The 19,144-nt window shown below is 40.1% G+C and overlaps 1 protein-coding gene across 2 annotated transcripts in view; it reads left to right on the top strand.

Moving 5' to 3' along the window:
* The first annotated feature begins 2,794 nt into the window (after positions 1-2,794).
* RGS7BP (regulator of G protein signaling 7 binding protein) overlaps positions 2,795-19,144 on the top strand; it is a 46,112-nt gene continuing 29,762 nt past the window's right edge. The window contains exons 1-2 of one of the 2 annotated variants that reach the window (XM_038169965.2): positions 2,795-3,361; positions 6,243-6,409. In XM_038169965.2, coding sequence (XP_038025893.1) covers positions 3,200-3,361; positions 6,243-6,409 — 329 coding nt within the window. In that variant the 5' untranslated portion in view covers positions 2,795-3,199. The remainder of the gene's footprint in view (positions 3,362-6,242; positions 6,410-19,144) is intronic. The other variant, XM_038169964.2, reaches the window with a different exon arrangement.

Consider the following 19,144-nt stretch of genomic DNA (forward strand, 5'->3'; position numbering starts at 1 on the left):
TCAAATGCATTATTACATTATTATTTATGAAGGTTAAATATTTTTACTCCACTGGAGGCCTGGTACAAAAATTGAATACTAAACCTCAAGACCCTTCTGACCCTTCATTTTCAGGGAATAAAGTTTGTGCTCTGTTTAAAACATTCCATATTTACCTAGAAGGAAAGTCAGTTCACTTTTTTTTTTTTTTTAACTGTATACTAAAGACATGTGGAAAAAAAAATAAAAATCTGTTGTTATTCTCAATTTTTCATTTTCAATCTAACTTTAAATCTTATGCTTTATTTTTCTGCCCAAAGGAGATTATACAGAATTACTTTTCTTTCCTTTCTTCCAAACCTGTTTCTTGATTTTCTCTTCTGTATCTGCACCTATTTCTGTAGAAATGTCCTCTTTTTTCCTCCTCTGTTTCTTTGCCTCTTTTTCACTTTCTTGTTTTCTCCGAAGTCATCTCCCCACATTTCTCAGCTAATCAGCATCTGTCTCATAACTTTTCTAGTCCATTACATTCTGCTCACCTTTGGGAAATATTACCAGAAACCAATGACCAGAGAAATAAATGGATTAGATAAAGATTACAACAAAATGGAACAGAATAGATTCCCAAATAAAGAGTTAATCTCAGTTCATTTTTCTAGAATTACAGTGCAGGCTATGTATAGCAAAACCTAGATGTTTACTTGTATTTTGTTATGAGCAGTGGAGTTTGAATTCAACATCCTAATGAGCCAAGTACTGGCTGAATTTATTTCAAGGTCACCCACCCATGCTCTTCAGAGGATGTTGCAGGAGGGAGAAGCAAGCCTCTGCCTGTTGTAATCCATTAACCACTGCCGTCTTCTGCACCTCAGACTGAACACTCCTGCCTGTCCAACATAATCCCAGGGTGCCACCAAGTCCACACTGTGAGGATTTCAGAGGTCAAAATCTGAATTATGAAAGAATCATGAGAGCCTTGGTCTTATAAATTACCAAAAGGATCATCGGATCCATCTCCAATTGTGGACATACCGAAAATGCAGACAGGAGTGAACCTCCTGTAGATGACTGGGACTTCAAAGCTGTTCCAAACGTTGTCTGCAGGGCAAAATTCAGCTCTGACTCAGCTTTACACGGGGCAGATTTATAACCAGGAGCTAAGTTTTTTAAAAGGCAGTGGGACTTCTGCCATTGATTCAAGGGAACAGAACTTCAGCCAGGATAGGTAATGTGCAAGCAAACATGCCACTTTGTTTGGTAGATTTACTGTTATTGTTGTTGTTTTTATTAGTAGTATTAGTATTATTTCATTATTGGTATTCCAGTAGCTCTTAGACACCTAAAATAAGACTAGAATATATGACTAAAACAATATATGAGCGAAGATTAAAACATTAGCATTAATGTGGCATAGTACTGTTTTAATTTCCCTTTACAAATATATGTGTTTTGTTCTATATACATAATGTGAGGACAAGAAGCATTCATTTTGCTTTCTGCCACTACTTAAATATTTTCCTTGTCATTAGGTAATGGTTTGTCTGTGTATGAAAGCAATATGATGTCCTGGCTCAAAGCTTGTGTTTATGCAGCACTGAATTCAAACATTTATTTCATATGAGTAATAGAATTAAGTTTACTACAAAAAGAAAATGTGGTGTCCTTAAAATAGCACTTGCAAACTGCAAGTTCTCACTACTCCGGATGCTGAAGATCTTGTAGTATGTTTACAAGTGTAGCATTATAATTACAAGGTCAATTCAGCTTTGCCGAATGTGATGACAGTGCTTGCAAGCACTGCAAAACCCATCAACGCTAACACACACCCAGCAGTTTCCATTTCCGGGAAAACGGCAGGAAATGTCTAAAAGGAGTTTCAAAGAAGACAAGATAGGCAATGTCCAGACTGAGCAGATGACAGGGTGTCTGTGCTACAGTGATGCAGAGCCTTCAGAGGGGTACTCAGCCTGCTAGAGGGCCTTCAATGGCATATTTAGGCCCCTTGGCAAGGCTGGGTATGTGTGTGTGACACGCTTGGTATTCCTTGGGTGTCAAGAATGTTACTGATATGAAAGGTTAAAGTGGAATATAAAAGTAATTATAATAAAAAAAAAAATGCTGTTTAACGTTCTGAAGAAGGAAAGTTATACCAGAAGAGAGGTAAAATCCTAAGGAGCTGCAGCTACCCAGCTGCAGAGGGGAACAGCCACAGCCTGGGGGCTGGAGAGCTGGTGCAGGCTGAACCCACCGAGGGGAGGTGGGGAGGGGGCTGCAGAGCCACCGCCGACCCAGCCCTGCCGGTGCCCGCGGCCGGGAGAGAGGAGAGCATTAGCAGCAGCAGCCTGTTGAAGGGCAACTGCACTGTGCTGGAGCAGAGAGGGAACAATTCCTCCACTCGATCATTATTTAATCTTTAATGCTACAACAAGAGCGGCGGCTTCACGCCCTCCAACCGCTTGTTCGGAGACCCAAGATAAGATGCCCTTTCTTGTTGTTGTTCTGTTTTCGTTTTCCCTGAAAAGCAAACAAACGCGAGCAGCGAACCAAGTCCTCGCAAACATTCCCAGAGCCACCCTCTGGACGACTCGGCACCAACTTCGGCCGCAGCCCCGCGGCCGATGCCCTGACGCCTGCGGGAGATCCGGGCCGGCTCCCCCGGGGCTGCGACCCCCGGCGGGGTGGCGACGGGACCGCTTCGCCCCCGCTGCGGCCGGGGGGGCTCTGGGGAGGGGGTCTCGTCCCGGGGAAGGGGGCGGCTGCCGCAGCCGCTCCCGCCCTAGGGGGGCGGCGCGCTGTTACCGGCGTCAGCCCCCCCGGTCCCCCCCGTGCCCCCTGCCGGCGGAGGGGCTCGGAGGAGGGAGCTGCGCGCTCCCCCGGGCGGGGGCATCGCGGGGGCGTCGCCAGCCGCCGATGGCAGCCGCTGTCCGCCGGGCACGGCCGGCGCTGCTACGGGCAGGAGGCCGGCGGAGCATGCCGCCGGCGGCGGGGCGGTTCCGCGGGGACTGACAGCCGCGCTGCCGGAGGAGGGAAGGCGCCAGCCCCTCCGCCTCTCCCCGCCGCGAGCGGAGGCGATGCCGCAGGGCGCTCCGCCGCCCGGCCGCCACCCGCTGTCGCCGCTGTCGCCGCCGTGAGCGGCGCGGCCCCCGGCGGGACGGGGCGAGGAGCGGCGGGGCTCCGCAGCCCTCCCCGGCCGGCGGCTCCGCGCGGCGGATGCGAGTGCATGAGCTCTGCAGCGAGCGGGCGCAGGAAGCGCCCCCGCTCCGCCGCCTCCATCTTCCCGGGCAGCAGCAGGACCTCGCCGCACGGCCGCGACTCCGAGCGGCGGGGCAGCGGCTGCGAGGGCGCCTGCACGACCCTGAGAGCCCTGGACGACTGCAAGATGGTGGGTACCGCGGGAAACGAAACAAACAAACGAAAATTATTATTATTGCTGTTATTTATTTATTTATTTTCTTTTATTTTTTTTCCTTTTTTCTCTTTCTCTTTTTTTTTTTTTTTTTTTTTCTGAGCGTTTCCGTGGCTGGCAGCTCGCCCATTCCCATCACGTGCAGTTGCACTATTTTTAAAACTGCAGTCCCCGCCGGGGGGCTGCTGCCCTGCCGCGGGAGGCGGGGGAGAGAAGCGAGGTCTCCGGCCGTACGGGTGGGTCGGGACCGGAGCCCGGCTCCTGGTCCCGCAGGAGCCCGCAGCCCCGCACACGCTGCCTTCGCGGCGCTGGCAGCGGGTGGAGTTGCTTTTTTTTTTTTTTGCTAGATACGGCCCGATCTGTCCCCAGACTTGCACTCACTGAAGCCTAAACAGGTGAGCACTTTCTTCCCCGGCATCAGCACACGCTCCGCTTGCTGTCCTAGTGGGGGAAAAACAACAACAACCTCTCTTGCCCTATAATCTTTCTAACAATACAGAATTTGAGGCCCCAAAATTCGTTCCCTGACATGCATGGTACCTGCTTCCAGTCTACCCAGAGTAGCTGACCGCAATTGTAAAATCTCAGGTCAAGCACCTGCACCTGTGCTCTTTTCAGAACATCTTGTTACAATATAGCATTTTTCTCCACTTGTGCTCAAAATGTTTTGATCTTGACACTTCCCTCCAAGCCAGCAGCATCTCGCTCCTCAGGCTACAGTCAGCTGGGTGTTGGAGCCCAAAATTGCTCATCTCACTCATCACAGAAAACAAATGTAGTTGCTGCTACTTTACCTCACAAATTTGGGTCTTGTCACACACCTCTGTCCAGTAGAATTTGACATGTGTCTGCCACTTCTGCTCTGCTGAACTCTGGCAATATTTCTCTCTAATACTGCAAATTGTTCTGGCAGATATCCACTCTGATACTTCAAAATCGGCAGCAGCTCCCAGTGCACCAAAGAACAAAAGCTGCCACAGTAGCTGTATAAATATATCCAACAAGTGGATCCTACAGGGTCCTGCCTGTTCTCTCATTCCTAGTAGCTTAACTTGGTTAGTTAAACAGAACCGCTAGCTTCCTTTCTTCGTTCTTTATCAGGTAGAATTCAGTGATTAGAAATATAATATGATTTACAGATGGATTGCCAATATGCAGTGAGATTCAGGAGATCAAATGAGTGCATTTTTTCTTGTTCTGTCTCGATGCTGCAATATCAGTATGGTTTTGTTTTCCTTGGCAGTGCTGACAATGCTCTGTTTAGACAGGGGATATCAGGTGAGAACCAGCAAAATGTGTCTGTCTTACCAGTGGCAGGATGAGAAGCTTTTCTCATGTTCTTAATACGGAATAATTATGCCACAATGTAGTACATCTTTTTATCCCCATTGGTTTCTTGCATCCACCGAAGCTACAGAACAGGAGAGTTGAAGCCACGTTTAGCAGAGTACGAGGATTGTGTCTGGGGCTTTGTTTGGTGTGTGAATTTGGAGGGGGGGGGTGTTGTTTTTTGTTGTGGTGGTGGTATTCTTGCAGATGTATTGGAATGCATTGGGATTGTTTTGCTGCTCCAGAAGCAGTGAAACCTATTTGTTACTCTTACAATTAAATTTGAGAAAACGTGTCTTAAAATAAATAAATAAATAAACAAACAAACAAATAAATAAATAAATTGGCCCCGATACTAGTTCTTAGTTATGCAGAGTAATTACAGTAGTATGCATGAAGAGCCAGCATGGAACTCTGCAGGGGAAGCGACTCACTTATTTTCTGTTTCTGAGTCTGACAATTCTAAGGCTTGACTTTAATGTTTCGTAAAACTGATAGAATCCAGGTCCCAGACCTGTTTTTTCACTGTGCTTGTATGCTGGGATATGCTGAACTCCTGGTGGTAATGATGGCTGCAGAATTATTAGCAGTCGCTCTTGTCTGGTTTTATATTTTGGAAATTGAGGTCAAATTAGCAAAACAAAGATAAATACATATTTTGTTCTAATGCTCCCTTCCTTCCACCCCCGCCACCATGTGGAGCAAATGGTCTGATGTGCTTCCTTTAAGATAGCAAATGCTTTGTTTCCTTAAAATATCATCCCACATTGTGATCAGTGGAACTAAACAATAATGATCTTTCCATCACTGTAAAGTAACCTATGTATCCAGTAGCATCCGTGTGTATCTGCTGTGTATTAAATTTCTGTGAAAATGTTGAAACATTTATTTATTCCTTTGTCTGTTTTTCTCCCCACATTGGAAAAAGTGCTTTCTAGAATCCTAACTGGAAAGTGTGTATCTGGTACATCTTCTCAGCCAATAACTCCCAATCAGTTTCAAGTCTGAAATCTGGGTTAGAGGCCAGTGACAGAACAGAAATCATTACAAAATAAATTAGCAAAATCTCCAGTGTAAAAGCAAACGCTACATTCCAATCCCTAAATGTGCTGTTAATCAGGAAGCAGGAGGAGCAAAGGCAATCATTTCTGGAGATATTTTTGTCTTTAATGATAGCAAAAAATAACCTCATGCTACTAGTAAAACAGCTGGTTTTCTGTCTGCTTAATATTTAGGACTAATAACTCACACTTCCAGAGATTAAAAGCAGAAGCATTACTTTCCTGCAAATGAACATTTACAGCACACAGAAGAGGCAGCTGGCATGGAGGCCCTAGTCATTTATTAAATCTTAGGCACTTGGTCTTGTACACTATGCATGCCTGCCTGGAAGCAGTAGGAACAAGCCCTAAATTGGGCATGTTTGTTTTTTTTGTTGTTGTTGTTTTGTTTTTTTTAATTAAAAAATAATAAGTTTTTATCAGTGTAGCTAATTGTCTAATGTAAGTAAATTGTCTTTGTTTTTCAGCTTGTCCAGGAGTTCAATACCCAGGTGGCTCTATACCGAGAGCTGGTAATTTCCATTGGGGATGTCTCAGTCACCTGTCCATCTCTGCATGCAGAAATGCACAAAACTCGAACCCGAGGATGTGAGATGGCCTATCAGGCTCATCAAAAACTAGCAGCAATTTCCGGGTAGGAGACTACTTATGTTTAATTAAAGCAGTACTCTTACGCACGTCTTTGCTAAATATTACATTGAGGAAACATTCAGCAAGAGCATTAACTTGTGTTTCTGTTTTAGTCATAGAGAAATATGGCCACAAATCCTGCCGAATGTCTTATGTCCCTATTGTAGTGCAATTTGGGACCAAATCCTGGTCCCCTTATAAAGGTGGTGTCTGACTGATTTCACTGGGTGCTATTATTTAAGGTGAACATGTTTTTTCTCTGTATCACTAGACAACTTAAAAAGATCAGCCTTGCCTCTCAAAGCTGATGTGGCAATAACTTCCTTCCCAGTTCTTCATTGAGTATATCTAACTGAACAGATTGTGACAACTAATTCAGCTCAACTAGAAACTTGGCAAAACCAGAGGTAAACATAATTAGGTGAAAACTATGTAAGTCTAATTATCTATGTTTTTGCACTGTAAGGCAAGTGGCGCATTTATGTTAATGCATAACACCTCCCGAGTCTTGTCTCACTGACCATGCTTTGTCAGAGCTTTCTGCACCTGCCTTATCCAACATAAACCACTGCACACCACTGGAAAATCTTTTCGGCAGCTATGACTAATCCCCACTAAAGTTCTTTCATCAGTTTAACATATATGAGAAACATGTCAGAGGTTTAGTAGAGCTGTTGATGTTTTCAGATGAGATTTTGAGCAAAGACTCTTCTCTTAAATTGATATCACAAACTCCAATTTTTTCCTCAAACATATATGCTTTTAAGACACTAAAGTCTGTAAGATTTTTTTTAAAAAAGGATACAGTTCATTGTTACCAGTATACAATACCTCAAAACTATAGCACTGAAAGTGTGTAAACAAACAAACAGTAGTGAAATTGATTCTATGTACTTTTAAACTCAAAAAGAGAGACTAATACAAACAACAAGAATAGAAAAAGAGTAGCAGAACCTAACTTGGATTTTTTTTGTCTTTTTATTTTATTTTATTTTATTAATTAGGAAAACCATAGATACATGCTTATTTAGAAATAGAGAATTAAGTAATAATTTCACAGCTGGGAGCCTGTCATATACACAAAGATGTCCTGAAGGTTGTGCAGTTGCTGTGAGATTGACATTTAGCTAATCTAAAACTGTTTTAGGTAACTGTGATAATAATATGATATGCATAACAACTGGTAGGTGTTAGAAACCCTCTGGAAATTATTTGTTCAGTCTGACAGACATTTTACAAGATGTGCTTCACATCCACACCCTTATCCAGCTGAGGAAAGCTATTTGAGCCACCTTATTATTATCTGTGAAGAATTCAGCGTAGAAAACAAACAGAAGGAGAGGAGTAGTGAATAAACGTAGAGGTTCAGTCTTTAATTCAGCAGGAAGAGCGATACAGTGCATATGGCATTGGATCTGCAATGGGAACCTAATTTGGTAGGAAGAAAAACAAGAAAGAAGGAAAATAGTTAGGTGCAGGAATGCATTAAATCATCCCCAATATTAAACAGTCAGGAGGGTAGTGTATTGCTCAGAAAACACTTGATAGGAGATGAGACAAAGGCTCACTTAGTTTGCTGCTTTACTTTAGAATCTGCAGCACTGCACTGTGCAAACTTCTGGGTAACACCACCAATTTCATCTTCCAAAGCTTGGTAAAGAGAGCTATTGCTTTCCCAGGCAGAGATAATAATAAAAATTAGCTAATTATGTTACTAAACTATAAAATTTCATTACACACCAGCATTTAATTAGTTAAGCTCATCAGTAACATTCAGTTAGTCTCCTAACTAACCCAAGCATTTGCAGGGTACTCTGACTTTCTTTCAAGAAGGTGGCATCACCATATCAGACAACATTAAGTTCATTCATCTTGATTGAGTTGATATCCTCCTTGGAAAATTAGCAGACAGCTTTGTTGCTTCCTGTTTGAATACATTAATGTTTGAGACTCAAACCCACTCCTGATTCAGGCAGCACCAATTTCCCTTCTTGGCTCACCTGTTCTACCAGACTGAGGAGGGTAACAAAGAGGAAAAGTGCAAAGACTTAGAAGTAAAGAAACAGGAACAACTGTTAAAGATAGCTTTGGAAGAAAATTTGGCAGTTGTGGGAAGAGGAAGAAATGCTGAGGTGAAGGCGTTACATTATGAATTGGCCAAGAGAAAAGTCATGGAGAAGAAAAGTTTGGTCATGGGAACATCAATTCTGGAATATTAAAGGGACATCAGAGAACAGAGGTTTAATTCGAACAAAAAGAGAAGACTCCAGCTGTAGCTACTTTTGCTACAATAAGAAGCTAGGGAAATGGAGAGATTGAAAGCCACACTTAAATTAAAAAAAAAAAAAAAAAAAAAAAAAACTTGGGAGAAAAGAAAGAAAAAAGAAAGAGATTATGACAAAGATAAGGAAGTAGCATAAAACCTTACAAGACTGGACTGGATTAGATTGTATCACCCCATCTAGCCCAAATCTGACAGCAACCAGTAGCAGAAAGTCAGTAAAAAAAGAATAAAAAATGGGCTGTACACAGAATGATGCCTTCCCTAGCATATTTGCCACTTTTTGGCAATCAGTAGTTTAGGAGCTTCCTGAGTCAAAGACCATATCTGAACAACTAGTGCCTGACAAATGTAAGCTCTCACAGAAGATTTAAGGATTTGTCTAAATATGAGGGTCTTCTACATAGAAAATGCAGAGGATGACTAATGACATCTATACACATTGGTGTGTATGAAAACTTTAATCAGTTTATTTATAAATTTAAAAAAAAAAAAAAAAAGAGAGAGATTAAGCTTATTGAGAAGAGAAACTTAAAATTCAATATCTAACTTAATAGGGTTTCATAGCTATTACATACTCTTCTCAACTTGCTCTGTTACGTGTTATTCTCTGTGTAGAGAGAGATGTAATTTTCTTAAAGAGCAGAGGCATACCTGGGTTTACAAACACTGTCACAGCTTTTAGAGAATAAAGATTAGAAATAGAAATATTTTAAATTGAAATATTCTAGTTCTAGCAAATAATCTTTGAGTCAGACTGAGCTGTTCATTCAATGGTATCTCGGGACTTCAGGTCAATTTCTGCACACTATACTCACAATTCATACCAAAAAATCTTATTGATTTTTAATGAGACTGTCTTCTGAGGAAAGCGAGCAAGCTCTGGTCCTTTCATTACATTTTCTACTATATTAATGTAACATAAATTAAATAACTGGATTACATTATGCACCTTGTAGTACTGGAAATTATAACCAAACCTGGAGAAGGTAAAGCAGCAGGAAAATGGATTAGCATTTTTAAGTAAAGAAAGCTAAACAAGTGGGAAAATACTTGAAACAAAAGGAAGAACAACAACAACAAAGTAAACCTCTATTTTAGTATCTGTTTTTTGGGGATGATAAACACGCTGCTAATATTTTAGATTAGAAGCTATCAAGCAGAGACGCAGCTTTATTAGGTGAAGTACACTATGGGATATAAACAGAATAATAACTCAGAACTGTGTTTTAAAATACAGGTCTACACAACCACGTGCACACTTTTTTAAATGTCCCTTTCATATTCCCAAGCACTTGATATGCTTACATAATGCAAGTATTTCTGTGCACTCTTGGCACATTGGAACCAGAACTGTCTCTGCGGTGGGCTGATATATATGTTGACAGTGTATTTTTCTTGCATGAAATAAAACTATGTGAGGAGCCCAGGGGTGGACAGCAATTTATGTGTGTGTGAATGTAACTTTCAAAGTGATTGTCCTGTGTTGTTCAGACTGGTACTGAAAACTTCTGAATCAAGGAAGGAATAACCCCACTCACCAGTACAGGCTAGGGGCCAGCTACCTAGAAGGCAGCTGTGCAGAAATGGACCTGGTGGTTCTGGTGAACACTATGTTGAACATGAGCCAGCAGTGTGCCCTTGTGGCAAATAGCCAACAGCCTCCTGTGCTACATAAGGAAGTGTCACCAGCAGGTCAAGAAACATGATCTTTCCCCTCTGTTCAAGACCAGTGAGGCCATCTGTGGAGTACCATGTCCAGATCTGAGCTCTGTAGTAGAAAAGAGAAAGGGACATACTGGAGGGGGCCTAGTCAGTGGCAATGAAGGTAATAAAGAGCACACAGCATACAATGAGAGGCTGACAGAGCTGGGATAGTTCAGCTTGAAGAAAAGTCTTGGAATGGGGATTTTATCTATATGTATAAATACCTGATGGGGGAGTGTAAAGAAGACACAATCAGGCTCTCCTCAGTGGTATACAGTGACAGAAAACTCCACCACCGCTCCAGTATTGCCTGGAGAGGTTGTGGAGTGTCCATCCTTGGAGATACTCAGAACTCACCTGGGCATGATCCTTAGTGACCTGCTCTAGATAGCACTGACTTCAGCAGTAGAGTGGACTAGATCACCTCTAGACGTCCCTTCCAGCCTGTGATAAAAGTTGCAGTAAATCTTCTCCTCAGGAAAATTCCAACATAAATGTTCGTTATTTTACATTGTGGTGTATTCATTACTTTTATAATACAGTTGTTACATGTGGCTTTTCCTGAGTTCAAGAAAGTTGAGGAAGTAGGCCTAAAAATCACATTCTGGTTGCATTCTTTCTTTGTGGCAGTACACAGAAATGCAGCCACAGTGTTTTTTAGTAGCTTTAGTTCATTTTTACTTTTGTTTTCCAATTCAGTCTGCACTAGATTTCTAATGTTTTCATTAAGCAATAGAGGATAGTTTCTCAGACCTAATTAATACTAAAGCAGCTCCTAAGGTTGTGTTCAAACACTTTATTGACACCCGATTTTGGCCAAATTTGTGTTAAAATGTCTGAATTTTCCCCAGATAATGACACTAAAATGAGTATCTACATACTAAAGCATATAAGCAAACAAAAAAGACTGATCCATAACATTTTAAAAATTAAGAGAAAAAGAGACCATGCTTGTAAGTTAATAAGAGCTCTGTTAAGACAGACATAATAGAATCCATGTTAACTATTTAACTTAAGATGTTAAATAAAGCACTGCTGACAGGCAGCGTAGATCAGCAGAAACTGAACATAGCAACACTCAGCTCAACAGGGAAGAATTTTTATAATCATGAATCAAAACTAAGGTAATGTTAGCAGACAGAGTAACAAACTAGAACTCTTCCCAAGCTACATATGAATCATGCAGCATGCATGGAGATCTCTGCCTTCTTCATGTCCTTAAAATCCCTGCCTTTGTACTCCCTCTCTAGCCATACGTACCAGAGGTTAACACTGATCCCTGGAGATCTGAATTACAGGCACTGGCCCTGTGTCCTCCCTCAGTTAAAGTCAGTGCTTTAACAGCCAAATGAAAAGGTAAGGATAAGATAAACTTTTCATAGAGGTTGCACCATGATAATTAGAATATGACCTATTGAGAATATAATTAAATACTAAAAATAATGTGATGAAATGTAAGAAAACAAAGAAACATGGAAATGTTTTGGAAAGTAAGCTCTGATTCGGACATACCATGAACTAAGTTTTTACAGACAAGCTAGAGCACAACAAGTGTAAAACAGCTTGCCTCCCTCTGAAGAAAATAAGACTCACATACATTGCTCTCACTAGGTTCAAAATGTCTCTACACAACAAAACTGGTGCACCTGAAATGATGACAAGGGGGCATCAAAAAACTACAGCAATTTTCTGTGGAGCTCAGTCAAGATGTGTCCTGTTGTTGAGAATACCATCTATTTACCCAATTTAAGTTGCAGGGGAAAAAAAAGAAATCGTTTATGTCAGATGTCTCAAGTTTAATAGGCAAATTTAGAAAGCAAATAATGGAGGAGAAAACAAGGTTACTTACTAAAGCTAGAGTTCTCAAAATAGCTAACCTCCACAGACTCACTTTCCTTTGTATCTTTGTCTTTGCGCTGTGCTCTTATAGACAATTGGGACTTAAATATACAAGATATTAATATCTCCCTTTGTGGATTTGTTTTTTGTAAGTGGGGCCAGGTTTGGTAAAGGACAGATGTACCTAAAATTGTATTTAGCATTTACTTCTCAGTGTGCAAAACAGAAATTCTGAAAAGCCTGAAAGTTCTATATCTGTGGTTACACAGTATAACGTATTTTTCGGAAAGTGGAAGAGCTAAGCACCTTGCTTAAGGGTAAACCTAAACAGCAGGCAGAACTGGGGCATTCCTCCTTGTCCAAGCTCCGACAAGCTTGATCCCATAGGTACCATCAGAGCGTCCTTAAAGCCTAACAGTTTTGTACTCACCAGAGAACACAGGGGCACCCAGCACTTTCTTTTAAGGCAAAGCCAAAGGTGAGTAAACCTAATTTTTAGAGCACCTGTGCCTACCTCCCAGAAAAATGCCCAGGCTTCCAGACTACAGTCATGGAGAAGTGGAAGCTAAAAGCAGGACAGGCATCATCTTCATTGATCATGAAGTTCTTGGCCCCTTCCTTTCATCTCACACTCAAACAGCACATTCACTGCAGCTCCCTGGGCAGCATTGCCACCTCCACAGCACTTGAGGACCACACAGGCTGGGTAAGGTAGGTAGATAAGCCTGCCTCTTAGTGGAAGGGTCCTTTAACAGAAGAGAGTCCAGCCCTGAGGCCGGAGACTCTTCCTCATGTTCAGGGATCACTGCAGGTAGGCAGGATAGGCATTGTCACCTTTCCTCTGTGCCATGACCTGAAACTGGGAGTTAACTGCAGGGAAGGAAGGGGCACATTGGCATCATCTAGCCCAGCTGGCAGAGTATGGTGCAGCAGGGAGCAGTATGGTGCAGGGGTCCGCACTCTGTCTCTGTTTCAAGCAGTTCTAGTGTGGATAACACTGAAAACTCTTTAAAGAAATTCCTTGCTAGTAAGGAGAATCTGTATTCTAGTCCTTGCTGCTATGACGTTTCTGTGTTTTAGGCAGATAAAACACAGAAGGATACAGGGGAGCAGAGATGGTGAATTCGTATGAGTGTTCAGTGTTCTGGTTTTTAGCCTGCTGAACTGTAAATTCACCTACATAAAACTTTGGTCAAGGGCTGGAGTAGGCTGCAGGATCAGTGTGGTTTGGCTTCTGTGTTGACAGGACTTCTGCATTTGACACTCTATTCTAAGTTCCAAACTCCAGCATGGAAGAGGATGTCAAAAGGTAGGATGCTGTCTTAAGTCCTCAGTAGCACACGCTTTGATGTTATGCACATGCAACATTCCACTACAGCTGTGTGTGTGAGAGAGTGTGTGTTTCTCTAAAGCTAACTCAGGAACTGTGGAGTGTTACAGCTGTAGTTGAGCCTATGGTGTTTTATGTTCCCCTTTTTAGCTATACAAACCTTTGACATCACAAAATTGAAGTGAGAGAAAACAATATGTTTCAAGCATTCTCTAACTTCATGCTCTTCTCTTGCCCTATTTTGTCCTTCTTTCTGACTACCTAGCAACACTGTTGGACATAAAAGCTTTACACACTTCTTCTGTGTAAGCAATTTTCTTAGACAGTAATCAGCAAGAGGATCCAGCTGTTAGGTACATCTATAGAAGCAAGAAACGTAGGGATTTTGAAATGCATACAAAAATGTATTGACCCGTTTACAGTTGCTGTTACCTTAGCTTCACTACAAATTTTCTCATACCCTCTCCTCTCTTGTTTTCATGCCTTTTCTGCAATAGTTCTCTTTCTTGCACTTTTTTCTCCATCACCTGTCACCAAACAGTAACTTCAAGGCAAACACAGTATGTACGTTTTACTATAACAAGTTCACCAACATCCATTTACATTTGTTTTTTTAGCATTACCAGTAATAACAAAGATTGAAAAGAATAAAGAATGTTTTGAATATATATATATTTGTTAAATTCTGGGAAAACTTGAAAATCTTTCATTCAGCCTCTGCTAGATCCTTTAGGTTAATCATGCACTAAATCGGTGTAGCAGTACTTATTTTCTCTGAAAAACACTGTGTATATTATTTAACGCTTCTATCTCAACTTCCAGTCTTTCGAGAGAAGATATAATATTAAAATATTTTATTATCATAACAGGGTTTTCTAATTAAAGCATGTGAAGATTACATGTTTATCATGTAATTTGTCTAAATTATTTCTTTAAGATCTGATTTTAAATTATCAGTCTGATGGAATATTAGACCCTAGCACTTAACAGCACATAGCATTCCTATATTTATTTTGACCTGTCACAAGTGTAATCAGTCATTCCTGAGCAAAAACTTGAATAATACTAACTTACATCTGTAAATAATGCTTGAAAGGGGGATTTAGAAGTAAATTTTAAAAGGTATTAAAAGACTAAAAGGCTAAGTATGAGGTATCCATATCATGCTAATGACCCTAAGCCCAGAAAAATAAGGAGCACAGAAGTAGCCTACCATCAGGCTATCATTTGAACTCATTAATTACATTGATTTGATATTTTGAACCCATTAATTAAAGACCTACTGGAAATAAATGTTTTATCTCAGTATTTCAGAGATAAGGTATTTTCTTGGAAAAAAAAAATTGTTAAAAACATCTGTTGAAAAACAGTTACACTGAAGCTTCATGCCCAGCTTCACAGATGTAATTGAAAGTTGGTGGGTTGGACTGGTAAAGCACCATCCCTGTAACCGCAACAGCCAAAAAGAGCTTCCTTCTGTTCCATATAGGTCCTCTGCTTTGAGATCTGTCTCACCAGCACATTTCAGTAATTTTCTTCTCTAGATCTCTAGTTAAGCACAGTTGTGGCCATGCTGAGATTTAGTCATGAGTTTTACATGCTTCTTTCATGACCATTTTCTTAAACATTGATTAATTTAACAAAATCCTACATTGCTGAAATTTTTAGTTCTAAGCTCTCTGCTTACCATGGTTCTGTATTAGCTTTGATTACATTGTTTTCAGAAAATTACTTGGGATTCTCACGGAAGTTCTAGTAACCAGACTATGTTAGTGAGATGTTGATATATCCTCAAGGAAGAAAGAACCTGAGATAATAGCTGTGTGTTAGAAAGACTTAAACATGGGGCCCTAGAACTACCTGTTTTCTGGTGATTTTGTTTGTTGTTCTTTTTTTCCCCCAAATTCCTTAATTCCTTTTTAAGTTTTATGCTGAAAATATCCAGCTATCTCATGTAATTTTGCTAGTTCTCAGTATTCCTCTAGATTCTGTAACATTTTTCTCTGATTATATTTTTTTCTGTGTCTCTCATTGAAATTAGCCAGCACAGTTGCTAAGTTAATTGTACAGCCCATGCAATTAAATGTGTGTCCTCACAATTCATATTCTCTCATGTGCCTTCAAGTGTTAGACTTCTTGCAGTCTCTTCTAAAAAAGATTTCCTATTTATTGTGACCTCTTTGATGCATGGAGATTTGCTCTAGCAAGCAAGTACCAAATGATAAAGGATAACTGCTCTTAACAGCACCATCAGTAATTTGCAAGATCAGTTATCCAGCCAACCAAGGAGGATCTCAGACCTGTCAGGGAAAATTGTAACCCAATCTGAATTAATTTTAAGGTGTGTAAAATTTGTTCAAGTTTTTCTAGTTACTTTATCATTCTTTTTAATAATAATTAAATATTTGAAGCTGTTATTAAGGCATTAAGGTCTCAGCTGAACAAAGCATTAAATTAGGCATTCCTTACTCAGGAATTGGTCCAGTACTATTAATTAAATGATGTGTAAATCCATATTTTAGGAGTAAACAAATACTGAATTGCTTCTGGCTGTTATTGGATTCTATTTCCTCTTTCCTGGATATACTTGCAGATCTACATTTAGATTTTCTACACTACTTCTAACTAAAAGAGAAATAATATGATCGTTTATTTGTACACAAACAATTAAATCAGTGTAGTTCTTCCTTTCTTTTGTTCTGTGTTTACCTTGTTATTCTTATCTTCTTTATGAATACTTTCTGGATGAACAGCATCTCCTGACAGTGGATTTGGCATAAGTATTCAAATGCTATCACATTATACTAAATGATGTACTCAAAGTTGTTGAAGAAACTGCCTTCCCATAGGAAAGAAAATTTTGTTTATATCAGATGAGCAAAGAAAAGCTCGTGCTTTGTATCGCTATCATGCCAAGAGAGGTTGTTGCAAGTGATCTGTTGGTAATGTTGTCAGCATAGGAAATAGTTAAAAGGCAAAATACTATAAAGTGCTGTGTTTATACAGCAAACCCCAGTTCTGTTGCTGGAGCTGTTCTTGTGAAGCAGAGCTATCCACTTATACTCATTTAACTCCTTCCTCACTCATCCACAAAAAAGCAGTACATGCACGTTGAAGAACACCAAGGCCACAAAGTCAGGGGTCTGTTTCAAAGCCTGTGTATTTAGTTTAGCTGCAGACTTACCCAAAATAGCATACATACAACCTCGATATTCCTTTTACATCATTCAGGAAGTAGAAATTGCTAGTATATCTATGCAACAGTTAATGCAGAATACTGGATGCTCAAGGAAGATTTTGTGAAGGCATCCTTGCTTGTTCCCCAGGAGGCAATAGGAATTGGGGGGGGGGGGGGGGGGGGGCGGTTGGGAGGGGAGGATGTGCAGAAAGTAATGCCAATTCACAAAGTCAAGTGGAGACTACAGCAGGATTAAAAAACTCCAAAGTGAAAAAATGCAAAGTTCCTTATGCTAAAAACACTGCTTCCTGAACACATTTTATCAACAGATGGTTTTAAAAATTTCTTTCTCTCAGTACGAATTTAAACGTTTCAGGAAGCTAATCTATTTCTTTTTTTTTTTTTTCCTTTTTTTTTTTTTTGACACATTCAAGTTTTCTCAGTCTCTCAGCTGTGATTTTTAGCTTAACTACTCATATAGATTAGATCTGTGAAATATATGGTGCGGCTGTGTAAGATACTTCTTTATACCGCAGTTTATTTTTCACATGGAAGACATTTACGTAAAAGTATTTGGATATTTGACTAGAAAAAGGTTAAAAAAAATAATCCATGGCATAAGTATGACCTGTTCAAAGCACTCCTAGAAGCATTTGATACAGCCAGAATCTCTCAACCTTATTCTGAGCAACATAGTAGTAATCTGCTCAACGGACTGTTTTCCTTCCAGCGTACACTGCTTCTAGTGTAGCAGTCACATTGACTACAAGTAAAAAATAAATATTTAATTTAAAAAAATTAATGAGAATGTATGGATTTTTTCAGTAGTTGCAGTGCAGTGTTGTGCAGTGTTGTTCTTATCTGAACGCCAGTGGAGCTAACAGAACATTTTATCTTTGGTTTCAGTATTTCTTATTGCAAACAAAAGCATCTTTTTTTCCTTTTTTTTTTTTTTTTAAGGAAATACAAATATATTTATCCTCTCTTCCTCTCTTCACATCTCATGTTTTTCTCATTTTGACATATGGAAATCCAGAAATTTAACTTACAAAGAGGTAACAGGTATCCAGACCACACAAGTGCTTTATGGAATGCCCTTTGGAAAAATCTTTTTTTAATTTATATTTGAAGTAGGTATTAGAAAAAGAAAAAGGGAAAAACAAAGGTGTCATAAAATCAAAGCAGTCAACTGGTTTAGTGTCCTGTGCATGGTCAACAGCAGATGGCATCACTTGCCTGCAGCAGACTTCCTTCTAAACCCCATATGTTAGTAGTTTGTTATGACCTAGATCTTGCAGCAACAAATACCCGAAGCATTTTATTCATTTTCAAGCTTTTCTGGGAAATCTGACCCATCTGGGAAAATATGTTCACACTGATCAGAACAAATTTTCATAAATTGTTCCACAAGAGATAATTGTTTTAATACTTGTCAAAGATTCAAACATTCTCTTTCCAACTATTAACCAAAGGTACTAGACAAGAGTGTAAATGGGGATTCTTAGCATTTTAGTTTTGCAAACTTTTGTGATGCAGAGTTTAGAAATTAATGAACAGTAAGCAAATAAGGACATTTTAAAGACCTTGGAATCTTAAAATCAAAGGGGAAATCTATAGACAGTATGAGTTTTATTTGTCTAGACAGGTTATAAGGGTCAATATAGAAGTAGACTGTGTTTGAGCCCGTTGGCACAGGCAACCTTTCTGTGTTTTCATTACTGGTTTATCAGAGAAACTTGTTTGAGAATTACTTGCATTTAGATGCTGACAAAGCAGGGTGCTGAATACGAATTTCTTCATGAAACTGAAAAATGGTTGCATTCAGCTAATCTGACCATCTCCTTGGTCATCACAGATGTTTCCTGGTCTGTGCCAAAGCTTGGGTTTATCTATTAATTAGCAGTGTCTGTTGTTTTATCTGAGGCAGTGAAGTGTTGAGTCAGATTGCTGGTCCAGAGCAGGCTAGAGTGAGGCAAGGCTGATTTGAGAGCTTGTCCAAGTGACTGCTTTCATCTAACTTGATGCTACCTCTTCTCAATGAGGAGCCTGATAACGTGCAGAGAAAAAGGTCCTGTTCAGCTCATAATTGGATAGCTCAGGGTCTTATGGATTTCGCTAATGTGAAGGCAAAGGGCAATGAGTTGAAGAAAAAATGATGGCTTAATGAGGCTTATCATTAGTTTCTGTAAAGGTATGCTGGTCATGTCCTGCATTTACTTTTTTTTTAAATCTTCCAGTAAGCACAATTACAGATGCCTGTGCAATTTCACTTAGAACTCTGAGTGCTTAGAAGTAGCTTGTCAGGAATTTTAATGTGGTTTGGTTTTGTTTTTATCTTATTTCCTTAAAAAAAAAAAAAAACTATGATACTATTTGGCTAGATATTGTTGCATCACACATTTTA

The sequence above is a fragment of the Anas platyrhynchos genome, chromosome Z (genome assembly GCF_047663525.1).
Source record: "Anas platyrhynchos isolate ZD024472 breed Pekin duck chromosome Z, IASCAAS_PekinDuck_T2T, whole genome shotgun sequence".
Taxonomy (NCBI): domain Eukaryota; kingdom Metazoa; phylum Chordata; class Aves; order Anseriformes; family Anatidae; genus Anas; species Anas platyrhynchos.